Source organism: Chelonoidis abingdonii, chromosome 1 (assembly GCF_003597395.2).
Source record: "Chelonoidis abingdonii isolate Lonesome George chromosome 1, CheloAbing_2.0, whole genome shotgun sequence".
NCBI lineage: Eukaryota > Metazoa > Chordata > Testudines > Testudinidae > Chelonoidis > Chelonoidis abingdonii.
Window position 1 is genome coordinate 119588131 of NC_133769.1, and position 20517 is coordinate 119608647.

The 20517-nt window shown below is 44.2% G+C and overlaps 1 protein-coding gene across 4 annotated transcripts in view; it reads right to left on the bottom strand.

Moving 5' to 3' along the window:
• Window positions 1-2019: 2019 nt before the first annotated feature.
• The window catches only part of LOC116815619 (aldo-keto reductase family 1 member C1-like), a 76625-nt gene continuing 58127 nt past the window's right edge, over window positions 2020-20517 (bottom strand). For 2 of the 4 annotated variants that reach the window (XM_075069625.1, XM_032764121.2), the window contains exons 2-9: window positions 10305-10472; window positions 9379-9495; window positions 8887-8964; window positions 5810-5932; window positions 4832-4941; window positions 4359-4524; window positions 3126-3208; window positions 2020-2650 (exon numbers count right to left, since the gene is read on the bottom strand). In XM_075069625.1, coding sequence (XP_074925726.1) covers window positions 2608-2650; window positions 3126-3208; window positions 4359-4524; window positions 4832-4941; window positions 5810-5932; window positions 8887-8964; window positions 9379-9495; window positions 10305-10472 — 888 coding nt within the window. In that variant the 3' untranslated portion in view covers window positions 2020-2607. The remainder of the gene's footprint in view (window positions 2651-3125; window positions 3209-4358; window positions 4525-4831; window positions 4942-5809; window positions 5933-8886; window positions 8965-9378; window positions 9496-10304; window positions 10473-20517) is intronic. The other 2 variants (XM_032764122.2, XM_075069620.1) reach the window with 2 other exon arrangements.

Consider the following 20517-nt stretch of genomic DNA (forward strand, 5'->3'; position numbering starts at 1 on the left):
TATAGGCCTGTTAGCTGACGTCTGTTCATGTTGTAAGGTCTTGGAAAAAAATTTAAGGGAGAAAGTAGTTCAATGATTTTTGAGCTTCATTGGTAATTGGTGAGCGAATTGCAACATGGATTTACTAAGTTAGATCGGTGGCCAACCAACTCTGATCTCTTCTTTGAGAGGTGACGGATTACTTAGACAAAGGAAATGCGGGTAGATCTTAATTTACCTCGATTTTCAGTAAGGCGTTTGGAATTGGTTCCGGATATCTCTCTCTTTTTTGGAGGTTTTTCGCCTTCCCCTGCAGCGTGGGGCATGGGTCACTTGCTGGTGGATTCCCTGCAGCTTGAGGTCTTCAAATCTCAATTTTGAGGATTTCAATAACTCAGTCATGGGTTCGGGGTTGTTATAAATGTGTATGGGCAGGGTTTTGTGGCCTGCCTTGTGCAGGGGGTCGGACTAGATGATCATATTGGTCCCTTCTGACCTATGAGTCTATGAGTCTATGAGTCTCTTCTCCATTCCCAGAGCAACAGAGCTGCCCTTATTTTCTCCCATGGCCTGTTATCTGGGGATATATCTAGATCATTTAACAAAACTCTGCCGTTAACTCCCCCCCGCCTCAATTTACCACCACCGGTTTCCTATGTATGTGGAACACACAGAGCTGTGGTCAATTCACTGTGGAATTAGAATGTTAAGATACTGGGCCCAGTTCCTTTCACTTACATGATTTTCACACCAGCAGAACTCCTTTGGCTTCAGTGGAGTTACTCCTTCCTTACACTGGTGTAAGTGGAGAATGAGGCTCAGTATATTTTTGCGTGGAGGGCAAGTGCATCATGAAACCCACAGAGCTATGTTAATGGTGCAATTGAAACTGGACAGAAGTTTAGAAATTCAGGATTTTACCCACAGCAGTAAGTTTTTCTTTACATTGTCATGCTGAGCACTTTGGTGTTCTATGGGGTACATAATGCAATGCAAAGTCAATGCCACTGTCCATCACTGTGGACGCACAGATGTAGTATTTTGTATTACTGGACTGCAAATATATAGTGTGTTGTTATATATTGAAAGGTCGCATTATGATGCATAGGCTAAGAAGCCTGGAATGTTGTGGAATCTCTGACTATAAAAGCTTTTGACCTGTGATTAAAATCCCATCCTGAATGCTGCATTAACACATGAACACATCAGTCTCACAAAACATAGTTCTACAGAATTAGGAGCAAAATCAAAGAAACTCTCATTAAAGACACAAAACATGTAAGACCTCAGGGATTTCATCTCTCCGCAGCAAAACCAAATTTCATCTAGACAGGTCAGACGTCTGGTATATAGAGAACAGGTGCCTGTGCCTCACTGTACTACTTATCTTTTAAGTCCACTTTCCTGTCAGACTTTCCTGGCAGCCGCCAGAGGGCAGCAGAGCCAACCACCTGCTTCCCTGAGAATTGCAGATTGCTATAAACCCAATGTGACCAACCCAATTCTTGTCAGCATGTAAAAGAAATGGAGGAAAAGCGAAAGGAATGGGTGTATTGAGAATTTTTATTATTATGATGGAGTCAAATGAAATATGCTAAACAAGTCTCTAAATGGAGCTCAGAGCTTCCATTCTTCATTTAGTTTGACAGATACAGTAACATATTTGTGAGGGCAGGATTGTGTTAAGTGAAAATTTGTGCCTGATGAGCTCAGTGATAGTACTGAGATGCTAGCTGACACCAAACCTGAGCATCCTCCACTCCCATGGGAGTGCGCCAGGATTAAGCTATAAATGAGATTGGCAGAGGCCCTGGAGGTTTTTCGCCTTCCTCTGCAGCGTGGGGCATGGGTCACTTGCTGGTGGATTCTCTGCAGCTTGAGGTCTTCAAACCACAATTTGAAGACTTCAGTAACTCAGACATAGGTTAGGGGTTTGTTATAGAAGTGGATGGGTAGGATTCTGTGGCCTGCTTGTGTAGGAGGTCAGACTAGATGATCATATTGGTCCCCTCTGACCCTAAAGTCAATGAGTCTATGAGTACCTGATGTTTGAAAGACAAGGTGGGGGTGTGTGAGGTAATATCTTTTATAGGACCAACTTCTGTTGGTGATAGAGAAGCTTACACAGAGCTCTCCTTCAGGTCATGTAGGCTGTGTGTAACTCAAAAACTTGCCTCATTGGCTTACAGAAACTGATCCAACAAAAGATAATACCTCACCCCACTTGTCTACTTAAAATCCTGGAATGAACAAGGCTATACCACCACCTAATGTTTGGTTAGTCACTATATTTTTTACACACAAGCTTGGCTGAGATTTTCAAGAGGCACAGTGCATTCCCAGGGATTAAGTTCTAGCAGCTCAGAATGAAGACAAAATATTTATGAAAGATCAGGGGCAGGAACTGATTATATACAAAACATGCCTTTCCCCCCTCAACATTATCAAAAGAAAGAAGACAAGTCATTGTAAGGATGAGATTTAGCTGCTTACTCTCTAGGTTAAATTACACAGTAGACAAGTTGGTGGAAACGGTGTTATAAATGGTATTTTTCCTCTAGAATTGGCCTTAGGTATAGATCATTATTACTATTTGCTAACAACATAGGAATTGCAAATGAATCCTCTTTAATAGTCATCAGCAAATGGATACTCAGGATGGTCCAAATATCTAAAAAACAAAATGCAGATAACAGCTGTTTAATTTCCATGAAATATTCCCATGCAAACTGCAAGCAGGTAAGATGTGGCTTCCATATTTGTATTATGCAAATTATGCAACACATGATAATCATCAATGATTATTCACTGTCCGTATAAGAGGATATAACTGGAATTAATAGGATGATTGAGACAGGTCTGATTGCCAGGAAAAGCTTCTTGCCAGCAAGATCTTTTCAGCATCCAAAGCAATTACTGAGAGCCACTCCAAGAACTTTCTAGTCTGTGCTGTCTAGAGAGCAAAGAACTGACGGTGAGCCTTAGATTCCAAATTTCCACTGCCTGCTGCATTGCAGGTTCTACAGGAAGGTATCAAACCTGACTGTGCTGCGAGACTAGCACAATCTGTCTTTTGTCAGGCTGTATTGCCCACAGTTGATTTCTACACACTTAAAAATTCTTAAAACCCAAGTACTGCAACTCACTCTTGACACGGGTCATAGCGAAGGTTTTGGTTCAGGCTATCAATGGCTTTCATGTCCTCCTCTGTCAACTGGAAGTCAAACACCTGTCAGAGAAAAAAATGCTAATCATCAGATTTGCCTATGGGATGGACCAAATTGGCCCTTCATAAAGCAGGAATTGATTTCATTCGTTCTAACATGCTAGTCATTTTGAGTGTCGGTCACTGAAAAAATAATATCTATTTCTTATATGGCATTTTTCATCAGTAGATTTCAAAGCACTTCCCAATCTTTATTGTGTTTATACTCACAACACCTCTAGGAGGTAGGGAAGCATCTCTTTCGTCATCCCCATTTGTAATGGAAAACAACACTCAGGCAGAGAGAGAGTAACTGACTTGCCAAAGGTCACACAGGAAGTCCATGGCAGAGTAGGGAATGGAACCTGGGATTTCCACAGCCTAGTCCAGTGCCCCAATTACTGCACCAACCTCCCTCTCCCAAATGCAATCTAGTAGAGGATGATTTTAACCCACTAACCTCTGGGTTATGGGCCCAGCACATTGCTGCTGCATGTGTATCAAAGGCCAGATACTGAAGTCCTCACCCAATCATTACTTATTGAGGACTATGTGAGTTTTGCCCAAGTCAGGATTAAGTACAAACTGAGCAACTGAGCAGAAACTGAGTAAAGACCTCAGAATTTGGCTCTAGATTAGCAGAGAAATTCTGAACAAAACTTCTCTGCATGAATTAATCTGAGTTGCTTATAGCTTCACTTGATAATGAGAAACACTTACAGCATAACACTTTGGTCTTTGCTGACAAATCTCTCTGAAATGTCCCTTTATAACTATGCAACCTTTATATTGCAGTAGGACCTAGTAGCCTTAACCAACCTGGGCTCGAATTATGCAAGGGACTGTAGAAACACAGGGCAAATGACAGTCCCTGTCCTAAGGAGCTTGGCTATATGCAGGTGGAAGGTGCATGGAGGTGCCGTCTAGGGTGACCAGATGTCCTGATTTTATAGGGACAGTCCTGTTTTTTGGGTCTTTTTCTTATATAGACTCTTATTACCCCCCACCTCCTGTCCCAATTTTTTACATTTGCTGTCTAGTCACCCTAGTGCCGTCAGTCCTCAACTTGAGGTGCCATGTCCATGTAGGGCAGGAGCTATCAGTGGTATTTTACATCCACTATTTGCAAACTTCTGAGCGTTTCTAATGATATTTCTCCTTTCCACTGCTTTACTTTAAAGTTGTCTTCAATATGCTTTCTGGTGAAGCTCTTGGCAAGGACTACCACACCACGCTGCAGCTGGTAGCGCAGGGCTACTAGAGCTGGGCTTCGGTTGTATTTTTTGGCCAGAGCGTTCAGTATTGGATCCTCCAGCAGAAGTGGAGAGCTTTGATCCACCCTGCAAGGAAATACAGACACAGAGTGAGCGTATCTGATCTCAGGCTCAGTGAGAGCTGAGCCTGTTGGAGGCAATACTCATTTATCATCAGATATTTAGCAAACATATTGGGCCTCATTCTCCACTGCCTGTCTCCTTGTGTGGTCATTTATATCTGTACCAAATAGGCACAAAACACAGCCATGCCAATTTGGTAGCATGCTGTACTCACTTTCCACCCATGTAAATGACCACACAAGATCAAGGCAGTGGAGAATCAAATGCAATCTTTCAGTAATGAGACTCTACAGCTAGCTTCTTTCCTCACCATCTCTCATCTCTGTGAGATCCCAAGGCACTAAAAGCCACCAGGACAATATTTTTGGATTTGCAGAATTCCAGCAATTTCCTTTGGTTGAGGTAAGGATGACATTCAACCTGAAGCATCAGAAAAATGGAGATTACCGATTGTACAAACAGTGACAGTCACGCAACTCCCCTCCCAATTATCTATTATCACCGGCTTCATTTATCTAGGTGTTTATAATATGCCTTTCACCAGAGCATCTAGGTGCATTTCTACTTTAAGAAGATAAATCATATTAAACTATTAAATAATTTCCTTTGAAATAAAATACAATCCTTTAGGTGACCTTGCAAACTTTAAATATTAATGTTACAAGGACATACCTGACTCCTTACCTAAAGGCCAATCTATAAAATATATCTGGGCCCGAAGGGTAAAAACTCAAATACTTCTGATCATCTAATATCATCATTATCTCTATCCTACATGTAAAAAATGGCCTCCAGTGCTGTGTCTGTAGTTAAAGGCAGGCACATTTATTGGTGCCTGTAACTGCACGTACTGAGAAATCTAAATACCTGGCTGCACCTGCAAATCAGCTCGGTATTTAAAAGGGTACTGCTGTAGTCGAAAAGAAATGTGCCTGCAGTTAAGCAGTTGAAATATAATTGCACACTTAATATTGGAAGCCTCACAAGAGCATAAGTATTTTCCAGAGGAGAAAGCCACCAAGACAGGAGTAGATTTTCTTATACTTTCCCTTAAAATACAGTCTGATTTCTAAGGAATTTCTTTTCTAGCTGAATCAGTGTTTCCAGGAGAAAGGAGAAGCACAGCAAAGTGCAGAGTGACCTGGCTTTGCCTCACTTGGCTTGGGTTGCCTTCTAGCCCTTCTCTCTCTCCCAGGCTCTGCTGCATGACTCTTGTTTTTAAGTTCTCTTTATGGAATCACAATGAACCTTTCTGGGCCTTCATTTTAGCCAAAGCTCAGAGTGTTACCTGGTTGCAGACAGGTTTGTACTTGAGTCCAGGTTTGTTCAGGATCATCTCCAGCTGTCTGCGATTGAAGTTGGACAGTCCAATGGACTTCACCAAGCCTGCATCTTTACATGCCTCCATGGCCTGGGAAAGAAAATATAGTCAGATCCATTGTCACTGGTGCCAGGGCAGGATCCAGGCACCAGCTCAGCAAGGAGGTGCTTGGGGCGGCCAAGGGGAAGGGGCAGCACGTCGGGCTCTTCAGCGGCGGGTCTCTCAGTCCCTCTCAGAGGGAAGGACCTGCCACAGATTTGCCACCGAAGAAGAAAGCGGAGCGGTAGAGCTGCCACCGATTGCGATCGTGGCTTTTTTTTTTCCTTGCTGCTTGGGGCGGCAAAAACCCTGGTGCCGGCCCTGACCAGTGCCTATAGCACTGGTGTCTGCACAATGCAGCTTGCAGGACTGGTGCCTACTAGCATATACTAGAGACTGTTTTCGTCTTTTGCTGTCATTGCGTTACTTCCCTACAGAGATCTATTAGTGCACTCAGTATTGCCAACCCCAAGTGTTCAAAAAGCCTGAATCAGACCCTAAAATATCATGAAACTGGTTAAAAAAACATGAGATTTAAAAAAGGAGGGGCTCTTTTTCTTTACCTTCTGGTTTTTGAACCTTTAAGATTTACCTGAGTCATGTTTAGAAGCTTCTTTCCAAACCCATGGAAGTCTAGAAAGTTACTTGTTTTGTTTAAATGAAAGCTGAGATTCGCAATAATAACAGCATTCCAGGAGTTGTGCTTTAAGAAAAATAGCAAATATCACAAGACTCACAGTAAAACTGTGAGACTTGGGAAAACTGGGCACCTTCATTCTGACCTAGAACCCCCTTGTATCATCAGTCCTGGATAGTGCTGAGAGACATTTTTCAGACAAATAGTTTACTCGACAAAAAATGTGGTTTCAATCGACCCAAAACTATTCAAGAGTTGGACATAAATACTTTTGGCAATTCATAAAATGGGCAGATGAGGAGAAGGAATTGGTGATTATGATGGTGCAGCCATTAGGGTTACTACCTTAGAAATGCAAAAAACCCAGCACAACACCCCTAGCCCCCAAAGCAGCTTTGCAACTCCTCCAAACAGCCACTCATACTATCTAGAGAGATAATACATATAGATGAGATTGATAACTTTGCATGTCTCCTCACTCTTTCGTGACTGAAACCCTCTCTCGCACATACATGCACTGCGCTTGTGTGGTGATGGGCACTGGGCAGATAGCTGTTGTATTTTCGACAGTTTTGATCTCTTATTGATTAAACTGTGCAAGTGGGAACACTGAAGCATTTTTAGCTGGACGCAGAAATTTTTAACACTAGATATTCCAGTGTATTGTGATGATAATGCAAATCTTTAGACCCATGTAAAAAAACCTGGCAGATTAAATATTTTTTCTGGCTACTGGCAAATCCATAAAAAAACTGGCCAGGTTAGCCAAACACCTGTCAGGTGTTAACCCTAGCAGCCACCCCCTTAATAAAGTTTAGCCCAGTGGTTAGAGAACTCATCAGGGATGTGGGAGTCCGAGGGAGAATCCCCATTCTGGAACAGACCAAAACGGATTTTTTCAATTCACAGAAAGTTCTGGAAAGCTTCAGATTCAGTTCAACTGGAACCATTTCTTTTTCTTTTTTTTTTAATTTTGCAAATTGAAAGATCAGTCATTTACCTAGGTCTAGTCCTAGGCCTCTCATGTGACGACAACGTGAGTTTTGATGAACTGTGGTTTGCCTGAACAATGGAAAGTAGCTGGGAAAGGGCTGAGAATTGAACTCCCTAATGTATAGGTGGTGTGCATGCCCTCTTTACAGCAAGAAAACAGGTACAAAGAAATAGTAGAGAAAAAAGCTAATAAAATCTAGGTTGATTCTTCATCCATTTTCTTTCGCCCCTCTCCCCTCCATTCCTCCAAGAGGTTTCCATGGCAGCCTGAGACCATGTAACTTTTTGTGCCAGGTATAACTATGTCAGTTAGCTGTTTTTTGTTTTTTTTTGTTTTGTTTTAAATCAAAACATTTGTACCAGTAAACCCCAGGTGTCGATGCTGTTATACTGATGTAAGGGTGCTTAACACTGGCATAGCTTCTTTCCCCCAGAAGGGAGAGACACAGTAACATTTGTGTTTAGAGAAGCTCTTTGTTTCTTTTAGAAAAACAGCATCAGGAGGGATTCTCACAACACACCAGAGGGCTGGTCTACACTGAGGGGGCAGAAATCGATCTAAGATACGCAACTTGAGCTATGTGAATAGTGTAGTTGAAGTCGAAGTATCTTAGACTGATTTACCTGTCGTCCTCACGGCACGGGATCGACATCTGCAGCTCCCCCTGTCGACTCCGCTACCGCTGTTCAGGCTGGTGGAGTCCCAAAGTCGACGGGAGCGCTTTCAGGGATCGATATATCGATCCCCGAGAAATCAACCGCTACCCGCTGATACGGAAAGAACTGCCTTGTATCTTAACATAGCCTTACAAAAGGGGTAGTCAATTATTTTTTGTCACGGTTCAAATTTCTTGGTCAAGGTATAGGCAAGATCCAGACTCCAGAGAAACATATTTCACTTTGCAATAACAACAATGATAATAAATAAATAAAAAGATTTCAGGGTCTGTTCAAAAGCGTCTGGGGGCCTGGTTTTGGCCCATGGCCCGCCTATTGCCTGCCCCTGCTTTACAATATTCCATGTGCCCATTCTCCCAGATGAGTAACATTTTTCTGCAGGTGAGTAGGATCATAGGAACTGCTATACTGGAGCAAACCAGTGGGCCATTATGTCCTGTTCCAAGAGTGACCTCTACCAGCTGCTTTAGAGGAAGATACAAGAAATCCACAATTGGACAGCTATGAAATAACCCACCTCCAAGAAAAGTTTCTGCCTAAACCCCTCTTAGAATTTGGCTTATTCCTTGAAATATAGATCTGATTTTTGTTTTTTTTTCATACAATCATGGGTATGTAGATTTTGTGCTTGGTCTGGTAAGTTTTCATGACAGTGTTGCAAAGGTGTTTTCATGTTATATTTGTACATGATACTCACCTTCCAAGTGGCACACAGGTCTACATTATCAAAAATCAATTTTCCATTTCCATCCACTGGGAATAAATCATCTCCAGGCTTAAAAACAAAAGAAACAATGTAATCAGATAAACCTCCCCTTCGGTATGGCACTTGACGTGAATTGCTTTCTGGAGAAATTCTGGAAATATATTAAGCTATTGTGACATGTCAGTAACTCAGTATTCACAGCACATTTAACTTTTATATTTAAGTGCAAGGTTCTTTCTGAAACCTGATGGATGTTCAGTCCCTCAGTTCTCTTGATTACCTCTGCATCCCTAACATAAATGAAAGCCCATTTTACATCTGATCTGGAAGAAATATACATAGGGAAATTGTTTGATATTGTAAAGCCCCTGGTTCCTTACAGCAATGTCTCTGAATCAAGCAATTAACTTACAGTCTATCTTAAAGCAAAAGGGGAACTGTGGGGACAAGATTCTCCTCTGTTCAGACAGAACTTTTTTTTACCTTTAAAGATAGGGGTGTATGAATAATATAGAGATCAATGTAGTCAAACTGCAGGCTCTTCAGTGACTTTTCCAGGGCTGAAGGGACCATCTCAGGAGTGTTAAAGGTGCTCCAAAGCTGTAGAAAGTGAAAAGAGAACAATTGCCATCAGAATTGTATGTTCACAAGGCTGATTCCCTAAGTAAGTTTATTCTGCTATATCTCAAGCATGAAATGTCAGTGTATATACAGTATATTATGCATTATTTTATCCAAATTTTAATTTTAATAATATACAAAGTCTAAGGGTGCCCGGCATTTAATTAATGTTGCATCATCATACCTTGCAGCATTAAAAAGTGAACATTCATACAGGGACTCTGTCTTGTAGGGGCACCATGAAGGTAGAAAATGGAAACAACTAATGTGTCTTTCAAAAATCAATTTATCCCAGTCTGGGACCACAAATAATGCACCAAAGGTAATTATATGGCTATTGCATACATAGTTACAGTTGGAGGAGTTAAGATCATTTAGGTGCCTAACCTGTGTATTTCTATAGTTTAACATATTTGGATTTCTTTCAAGTATAACCTTAAATCTCTATCACCTGGTCTGTAATGATTGGTTTGGGTGCATCCCTGTAATACTTTTAGCCTTAGGTTACTAACACATACTCACCCTTAACTTCAGTTCAATGTAGTTTTTATTTGGTAACTGTAACTAGGCACCAGGCCTGCTAAAACTCCAGCTGGTACTAGTGCATATAATCTTTTCCCCCACAGGATTAGCGCCTGGTAACAGGTGGAGTGTTTGAGGGAAATCCTGTCAGCCTGCTACAACTTGTACTTACACCCTCACTGAAGTCACTGTTTTCTTGCTGCTGAAAAGCAGCACATAAAGAAGCAAGAGAACAAGTGATGGGATTTAGAACAAAACACACTTACCTTTCCTGTGTAAAATATGTCTTCTCTTTTGACTGTTCCATCTGCAATCTTCTCTCGAATGGCTTGCCCAATCTCCTTCTCATTCTCATAGAGATAGGCTCCATCTATATGGCGGTAGCCAACTTCAATAGCCACCTTTACAGCCTCCTCACACTTACTTTTTGGAACCTATGAATTAAAAACAGAAAGAAGAAAAAGTCTCAATATGTCTGGCTCAGGGACGATATTTTAAAGTGTGGTTCCAGTATGAAAAGAGACTGCAAAAATGTCACCTTCTTACTCAGACACTTTCTCTGTATGTATTCACACTCACCTCTGCTTACTTTAGTGAAAAAAGTAAATTTTCCATCATGGAAAAGTCCTATATAATTTAATAGACAATGATCATAGTTCTACAGAATTTTTAAACCAATCTACAGATTCTATAGAACAGATGTAATCCTCAAATAAAATCTCACATTGATTTAAAAATTCTTCAGAAAAGTGATCAATTTCTATTACATTCAATAAGCTTTTAGACACCATTTAAAGAACACTATTCAATTGCTATAAAATCTTATTACTTTTGTTGGTGTCACTAGGCATAAATCTAGGCCTCAGTGAACCAAAGCTCCTCCATGTTGAACTCTACTTGATCTAGAAAGCTAGCAGCTGTGAAATTAAATGTGTAACAGTAAGTTATCAGCTGCAGCACAGCTCAAACTGGTCTAAAGCAGTAGTGATAAGGCCTGTGCATCTTTAGCAGAAGAACAAGATAACTTGCAGAAGGAAAACTTATACGACTGCCGCTGCCAAGATTACTTAATGCACCGCCGCTTACGTAACTGCCTACAGAGGGAGGAGGAGAAGGAGGAGGGAGGGTGAGAAGGAGAAGGAGAAAAAAAACTTATAAAAAAGGAAAAGCCGCCTGTTTGGGTGCATGATTTGAGCGCGTTCGTCTCCTTGCACCGCTTTGAGATCTCAAATAAACTTTGCTTGCTTCTCCACCCTGGTGTGTGTTTAGTGGCGCTTCGCACTTGGCAACGAACCACTGCTTGCTTGCCTTGGACACCCTCGTGTCGGCAACATGCTTGGGCGATGGTGGGCTCAAGCCTAAATTGCCCGATCCCTCCTGTGGGCAACGGATTGCGGCGACACCCCGCGCCAATGCACACCGGTGACTTCACGGGCTCCAAAGACTGTATGAGCGACTCCAGAGGACAACAGTGCAACGCACTCGAGTAGTGGAGAAGCAGTTGAGCGCACGGTGAGAGACCGCCCTTGGATAAGGTAGGAACAGGCTGGTGTCTGGACTTTCTCTGTTAGACCTGGGGACGCCCAGTGTCTTTCCTGCGGCATGGGGCAGGGACAGAGATGAGGGAAGGCACGAAGTACCCCTTAGAATGCTTCTAGAAAACTGGAAGGTGTTTTGATCGGATCCAATGACCAAAATTAGTTACAAAGTTTTTACGTAGGCTGCCTCAGTACTAATTAGAGGGTCAGGAAGTGGCCACCGAAGGATCAGGAAATACAGTGCACTCCTCAATTACTCCTTGTTGTAAGCGAACGGGTAGCTTCTGAAGACTGTTTGTAGGCAGACCTCTTGTTAAAAATCACCCACCATAGCTCCTTCTTCCCCCTGTTCTGGTTGGATGCAAGGATTCAAAAGCAGGTAGTAGTGCACGGACAACAGGGACCTGTTTTAGAAAGAAGACCCTATGTCCTAGTGCACTCTCTCTTCTGTTGTAGCTAAAAACAAGATCAGAGCAGAATGGTATGGGCCAGGTTTGTGAGCGACTTGTATACCGAAGACGCCAGAAGTACCCTCGTAAGCAAAAAGCTCTGACAGGACTACTCGAATGCAAGCCAAGTAAATAACTAAGGATCTTTGGAGGTGTCTACCCATGTGGACTGACTCGGCCTGCATCGTCCGTGAGAGGAACTACCTGGTCTAGAAGTGGTTGATACCATCTTCCCTTCCTTCCTTCCTCTTCCTGTGGGCTATGACAGTCCTGATCATCTCACTGGAGCAATCAGAGTACATGGCCCATCTCCCAGAGACTCAGCGATACTCTTTGACTGAAGGGTTGTACGAGGTTGGCCATCCTCGTTAGCCTCTCTGGTTGAGTACCTGTAGGAAAAAAATCTTAGTTTATGACGCCACTAGCGTGGACAGGGCACTTCCCTGTTGTGAGTCGAAAATGGTGGGAGGACATCTGACATTCCACCTACCCCTCTAAGGTTACCCCCGCAATACATGCTTTCCTTGTGATACCCCTGTAGGGAAAAATCCTTAGTTATGTGCTCTAGCATGGACGAGGCACCCTCCCTGTGTGTAAGATGGACAAATGAGAGGAGGACAGTCTAAACATTCCACCTCACCCCTAAGGTATCCCCACAATTACATGTACGTACATTATGGATTTCATCAACCTGCAGTATTTAGAGAATTAGAATATTTAACGCGTGAATCATCTAAACAATGACCCCTAGAAGTACTTCAATCTAAGATAAATCATACATCAAGAGGACCTTGACACAGCGCTGAGCAATATTTGTCTATTGAGGAAGAACGGATCAGTAGGGTTAATTTGAAAATTAGCTGCCCAGGGAAAAAAGAAAGTTGCTTGCGTTCAAGTCAAAGATCAATGCAGACTATGCTAAGTACAAAGAAAAGACTGGCTTTCGGCCCAGCTGGCAGTGAAAAAGAATGACAGAGGGCGAACCAAGGCAATGTAAGTACAGACTGAGATTACTTTGCAAAGTTAATGTCCAGTAAGATCCAACGTGTGCCTTTTGCACCCGGACCATTGGCTTGGTGACACCAAAGAAGCCCACAGGCAGCCACCTGGACTGGAATCTCTGAAGAGATGCACCAAGTGAGATTCCAGGTGTAGAAGAACCACCCTCCCAATGAGCGAAAGCATGTTGGAAATTCATGGACAAGCTGATCACAGGATAATCTCCCCGTCCACCTCTCCCCCTCTCTTGAACATAACACAGAAGTGCAGTCATGGATTACGTGTGTGAGTTGAAAGGGGCTTTCGGGCTGAGGCATTAATGTTTTTTCTGAGTGATGTGGGGCTTCCAAACACTCTCCGTGTTGTTTATTAATTTAAATGGAGCTTAAAATTCAGTTATTGGTGTTTTTTTTTATCTCCCCTCAATGTCCTGTAGTTGTCGCCTGATCCACCTGACAGGATAGACTGGTACAGAAATTGTCACAGTTGAGTGAGCAATAGAAGGGGAGGGAGCCCTGCAGAATTCACACCATCTTTTGTTTTACACCTTGTTATTTAGTTAGCTTGCTTGTATGGTTGGTTTTATATGTGAGAACGCATGAGTAAAAGTGAGCCCTAATGGATAAGGAAACGCTATCTGTTGTGGTCTGTCTGTTTAACCGCGTTACTGTTGTTTTCTTTCTGTTCGTCTTGGGCGTTAAAGATGTGGGACTGAACTTCTCGTTTGTATTCCTCGAGTGAAAGCCCATGGTGCAAGGAGCTCTCGAGCTCAATTGAGATCCTTCTTCCCATCCCTGTAGACGCGTCAAGCGTATAGAATGGGAAAAGCTGGCTATGCTGTGTTCGGACTATTGCTCTCTGTAATCTGGGCTGATCCTTTTCTGTTTAAGTGTCAGCAGACGGATGATGGGTCTCTGGTTAAACCTCTAAAGGAGTTGGATTATGTTAAGTAAAAATGCCTTTGCCAATGCACCATGTGTTTTTGTCCAGGTGACACGGCCGCACGAGGAGGACTTGGGTAGTCTTGGAGTAGAATGGAAGTGAAAGGACCAGAAGAGTGGGGCGTAGTTAAAAGCCCACCCTCCTAGCTAAACTGGTAGTGAACAAGTTGTGCCAGAAGGACGTTCATTCGCAAGAAACAGCAGGATCCGGCCAGGCAGGCACAACAGACAAAAGATGGGAAAAACAGATGGAGACCTTAAGGGTTGTAGTGAAGAGAGAGTCAGTAAGTGTAGCCATGGGGATTTCAAATACCCAGACGTTACTTGAATGGTATTAGGTGATAAAATAGGACTGTTTGGGGCAGCAAGTGATTTAAGGAGATAGAATTAATCTGTATTGCTGGAGGAACAGCAGTTGACTTGTTAAAACTGCTTAAAGAAGAAGTTCTTGGTGTCTGTGAAATGTTTGTAAATAAATTCAGCACAAGAATTATTGATTGCAATTCATTTGTTTGGCTATGAACAATTATAGTTAATGCTAAGAAGAACATATAACAGGTTTATGTAATTGAAACCTGGGTGCCTATGAAAAATACCAAGAAAATATGGGTATTCCTCTTTTGCCTGAAGTCAACAAGGGTTTTTGTTCTATTTTAGACGATATGTTCGCCCAGAATGGCGTGACCTCTTGTTTTTTTTGTCTTCAGATAACAGAGAAAACTGATCCGCAGCTAACATCATTCAATCTACCATGCTTTACTGCACAATAGAAAATGTTTTGAGGTGTTCTGTGTTCTGCTTGTGTGTTTGTCTTGTGGCCGGAATTTGTTGTATTATATTTTTATAGAATAGTCTAGTTTAAATCAACAAAAGGTTAAATTAAAATGCAGATATTTGTCTTTCAACTTGGAATACAAAGGTTTGTGATAACTCAGGAGAATGTAATACTAAAGTCTAATGCATTTCCTTAAGTAAGAAAAAGAGAACTTCATGGCCAATTGTTATGAAAATTGTTGGTAAAAATTTGCATACCAAGACAGTCATTAAAGCAAGGCATGAAAGTTAACCCACCCCATATTGTACATCGGAACTTTCTGGCATACCTCAGATTTCTAGCCAGGCTGGGGATGTGGAAAGTATTGGACTAAGTGATTGAATGAACTCCTCAAGTGGGTGTGCTTGTTCTAAGCTTGTTGCTCCAAAGTTGCTGTAATAAGGTTTTTAGGTAAAGTAGTATGTGACTATATGAATATAAGACTAATGTACTGTATAATGACAATGTTATGGTTCATATCGCTGGGAGAAAAGGTTGTATAAGTGAAAGTGAAGTTCCTTTCAGGTTAAAAGAAGCCAAGAAGGAAAAAGGACAAAAAACAGAATGAGTTACGGAAAAAAAAAATTAGCTAGCAAGCTCAGTCATAGATAAGACACTACTCATTCAAGACACTGCTCACAGTTTAAACTTGCTAACAATTGGAAAAGGAAGGCTTATTTGCCACGCACATAAGTTTGAGAAACTATTGCCCAAGACACTAATGTAATGAGTTAAGTTTTCTTTTCTCACAGGTAAGGTAAGCGCTACCCAGAACCCTGCAGCCCTCCACTCCTGAACCAGAACTGATTTGATGAAAGTCTCACCAATGAAGACGCTTTGCTCCATGCTGAAAGGCCCTATTAAGCCCTGCTGCATCTGCCAACACTGCTGTGAAGTGCAAAGGCTGACTGCTTGGACCATGATTCTCACTTGCAAAAAACCCCTCACACTCGGGAGCATTTCTCCTACCGATGCTACCTATTTTCCTTTTAGCTCCACTGTGCTTCTGGACATAGGGGAAAAAGTACAAAAGTGAAAGTGCTAGTAACCCCCTTGTCACGACAGATCTACTGCATGCCTTTGAATTTCTAAAGAATCAAAACCATTTACAGGGTGATGTGCTGGTAAACCTCTCCCCTGTAGTGCACACCGTGTTCGGAAAGAAGAAGGAACACTCAGAATTGCCAAAGTCCAGAATTCCTAATCTAGAAAGGACATATAAAACTTGACCCTGGTGAAGAAACATAAGAACTATACACTGGGCGGAGGACATTTGTGGGACCCAGCTTGGGAAATGTGGTACTGATTGGAGCTTGGGCGGTTTATTCTACAGCTGCGCCCTGTGTCCTGACAGTGACTAATAATGTAACCCCCCTCTCTATGCTATATGTCAATCCTTTGAATAGTACCTGGAATATTTAAATAACAGAGTATTTAGTTACTACACCAAGGAAAGATGTATTGATCATCATGAGTGGAAGCATTGCAGAGGATATATGTTAGGAATTCGGAATTTCCTCTGAATGACCAGCTGAGCCATTCGGATTGATCTTGAAGTACCAGACTTGGTCCACTGCCCTACCAGTACGCATCAGAAATACCATTCTATCTTGATCATGGAGAATTATGTGGACACTTCCTGGTGGAAGTGTGGCTTCCAGGGCAGGCGTGTGCCGTTATGGGTTAGAATGCTGTACTTATTCCCAGAAATGCACGGACATTAACAAGCACATCCTGTTCAGCCAAAACAGGCTTTTGACAGTGGAAGGCCTAAAGGGAATCCACTTATTTGATTCCCTCTGGAATGGTTACCCAACCTGGGGGACTGGGAGAGCCATTGTTGCTCCTGCTCAGCTGTGTGGTGTGTAATCATACTCTTCCTTTTTGTTTGCTGCTGTAAAGCACTCCTACATAGAATTGTACCCCGTTCCTCGGAATCCGCTATACTCCCTCAATTAAAGGGGGGGTGACCCCCAGCTCCCTAGAGTTAATCGCTTTTTTGTTCCTCAAAGTATGAGAACACTCAGCCAAAGTTTGTTGGTATTCTCAAGGAGGGAGTGTTGGTTGTCACAGGCATAAATCTAGCCCATGAACCAAAGCCTCCCATGTTGAACTTCACTGATCTAGAGCTAGCAGCTTGAAATTAAATGTGTAACAGTAAGTTATCAGTTGCAGCACAATTCAAACTGGTCTAAAGCAGTAGTGATAAGGCCTGTGCACCTTTAGCAGAAGGACAAGATAACTTGCAGAAGGAAAACTTACTAATGAGCTGCTGCTGCCAAGATTACTTAATGCACCTGCGCTTACGTAACTGCTACAGGGGGAGGAAGGAGGAGGAGGAGGGAGGGGGAAGAAAGAAGAAAGAGAAAAAAAATTTATAAAAAGGGAAAAGCCGCTTGTGTAGGGGTGCATGATTTGAGGCGTTCTTCTCCTTGCACTGCTTTGAGATTTCAAATAAACTTTGCTTGCTTCTCCACCCTGGTGTGTGTTTATTGGCACTTCGCACTCTGGGCAACGAACCACTGTTGCTTGCCTTGGGCACCCTCTGTGTCGGCAACACTTTCATCCCTATTAAATTCTATAGGGCTATAGGCCGATCTATTAAAGATAATGGGATGGCACAGGTGTCGCTGAGACCAGAACTTGGCTTTCACAACCCTTTTACTGATGATGATACACAAGAAGAAAAGAACACAGCTTGCATCTCAGGTTGAATGTCAATTTTGCAGCCCTAGCAGTCAGAAAATACATTTTTTTTAGTTGTAAATTGAACACAATTAACCCTGAAATCACTTGAAAGACAATAATATGGAACCACACTATAACTTTTATCGAATCTGTAAGGAGGCGCCCTGGCTCCCCGTCACACCTGAGGGGAATGAGCCAGAGCAGGCACCCCCGTGGGCGGAGCCACTACCGCCTGTTCCCGCCCCCCGGAAGTCAAGGGGTGGGACAGGAAGTATAACAGCCAGGGCTCAGAGCTCAGTTCAGCGCCGGCCGCCGAGGAGGACAGACGTGGAGGCCTGAGCTCCCGCTCAGCCCAGCCTACCTCAGGCCCACTACTCAGAGGAGCGCTGGCTGGAGCTGCCCCGGGCCCACTATCCTGAGGGGCGTTGGACCGACCTGCCCCGCGCCAGATACCCCGAGGTCCTCCAGCTGCAGCGACCCTGTGCCGGCTATCCAGAGGAGCCACCGGACCCACCTGCCTCCCAGGTCTCCGAGGAACCCATGGTCTGGGACCTGCCGACGGATGCCGAGGAAGGACAGGTACTGGGAGAAGTGGGGATTGGAAGTAGCCCGAGGGCAGCTGACCACAGTCAGGCCGCAGAGGGCCCCGAGCCTATGGTCGTGTGTATCGGCCACGATCCCTACTGATCACCCAGTCAGTGTGTTTCGGGGCGGATCGCCACTGACCGCCTTAGCGGCGAGAGCCGCTACTAGGGCCCCGGGCTGGAACAGAGGAGTGGGTGGGCCTGCGTTCCCCCTGCCACCCGTAACCGGGTGGCAGTATCCCCCTTCACCCAGAGCTACAGTTGTTTGCTGCTCTGCCTGCTCCAAAGGGTCAGAGCCCCCTGAACTGTTTGCTGCTCTGCCCTGCTCCAAAGGGTCAGAGCCCCCCTGAACTGTTTGCTGCTCTGCCCTGCTCCAAAGGGTCAGAGCCCCCCCTGAACTGTTTGCTGCTCTGCCTGCTCCAAGGTGGGCCTGCGTTCCCCCTGCCACCCGTAAGCGGGTGGCAGTATCCCCCTTCACCCAGAGCGACAGTTTGTCTGCTGCTCTGCCCGGCTCCAAAGGGTCAGAGCCCTCCTGAACTGTTTGCTGCTCTGCCCGGCTCCAAAGGGTCAGAGCCCCCTGAACTGTTTGCTGCTCTGCCTGGCTCCAAAGGGTCAGAGCCCCCCTGAACTGTTTGCTGCTCTGCCCTGCTCCAAAGGGTCAGAGCCCCCCTGAACTGTTGGCTCAGCCCCTGAGCTGAGCCTGACTGTTTGCTGCCCTGCCCTGCCTGAGGGCTGGGCTATAGACTTTGTTTGCTCAGCTCCTAAGCTGAGCCTGGACTGTTTGCTGCCCGCCCTGCCTAAGGGCCAGGGCCTATAGACTTTTATTTGCTCAGCCCTCGAGTACAGGAGCGGAGCCTGAGCCGTCCGGCCGCCTGGAAGGAGGAGCCCTGGCTCCCCATCGCACCTGAGGGGGACGGGCCCCGAACGCATCGGCTTACAGAATCCCTTTTCAGACTAGAATCATACTTTTAGTCACTAATCACCTTAAAGTGAGGGGGAAAGTTCTGCCCTAATTTACACCAGTGCAACCTCCATTGATTTCAGTAACATTTGATACACCAGAGAGTATTACAATTGAATCCACTGGAATGCTGATAATCTGCACAATGAGTCAATGTGTAGGGTCCGTAATTATCTGAGTTAATGAGAGTTCTGCCTGAAGGACTGAATAACAATCGAGTAAGGAGCTAAAGGTTTGACCCACACAGCCCTCTGACTAGGTGGACTTTTCAAATAAGATAAAGTGTCTGGGATTTTTGTGGAGCAGGTGTTGCAAGCTCAGAAAGAGCTGTCTCCACTCCCTGATTGGTCCCTCCTCTGCAGCTGCAGCTGCCAGATCCTGCCCACCCAGGTCCCTGCTCCCAGCCCTGGGGAGGAGGAGAGGCAGGGAGGTGTTGACTAAGAGCTGGCACCATGTCCTGAACCTACGCCAGCCACACTGCCACTGTGACAGGGAGCAACACTGTCCCCCACCTCGAGCATGAGGCCACAGGTGCACTCTCTAGCAGTGCCCAAATACCCCCTCCAGTACACACACCCTTCTAGTACCCCCCAAATACCCCCTCCAGCATATAACTCCCAGTGCACAGACCTCTCCACCAAAACCCAAAACTCTCCTCCCACACACCCCAAGTACCCCCTCCCAATCAGAGGTGCTGGAACAATTTGTATAGTGGGGGTGCTGAGAGCCATTGAACCAAACTGTAACCTGGTGTATAGTGGAAACCCCTTCAACCCAAGGGGCACAGCAGCATCCCCAGCACCCCTAGTTCCAGCACCTATGCTCCCAGTACACACATCCCGCTAGCGCCCCCCAATACCCGATCACAGTACACACATCCCTCCAGCAATCCTGTCATGATATATTTCCCCAGTCTGAACCTTAGAGTCCAAAAGATGGGGTACCAGCATGAATTCTTCTAAGCTTAATCACCAACTTAGATCTGATAAGCTGCCACCACCCAAAAATATAGTGTTTTGGGGCACTCTGGTCCCCCCAAAACCTTCCCTGGGGACCCCAAGACCAAAATTCCTTGAGTCTCACAACAAAGGGGAATAAACCATTTCCCTTCCCCCTCCTTTCTTCCTCCCAGATCTTTCCCGCCCTGGGTACACTAGGAGATCACCATATTTCAAACTCCTTGAATCACAACACAGAGAAATCAGATTTTTTTCTCCCCCTTCTCCCCCACTCCCAGGCTTTTCCTCCCTGGGTTATCCTGGAGAGATAGACAGATTCAAGCTCTGTGAATCTAAAACACAGAGGAAATTCACCTTTCCTCCCCCACTCCTCTTTCCCTTCTCCCACCACTTCCCTGGTGAGTACAGACTCAGTTCCTTTGAGCCTTAACAAGGGGAAAAAATTAATCAGGTCTTAAAGAGAAAAACGTTTAATAAAAGAAAGAAAGAGTAAAGATAATCACTGTAAATTCAAGATGGAATATTACAGGGTCTTTCAGCTTATAG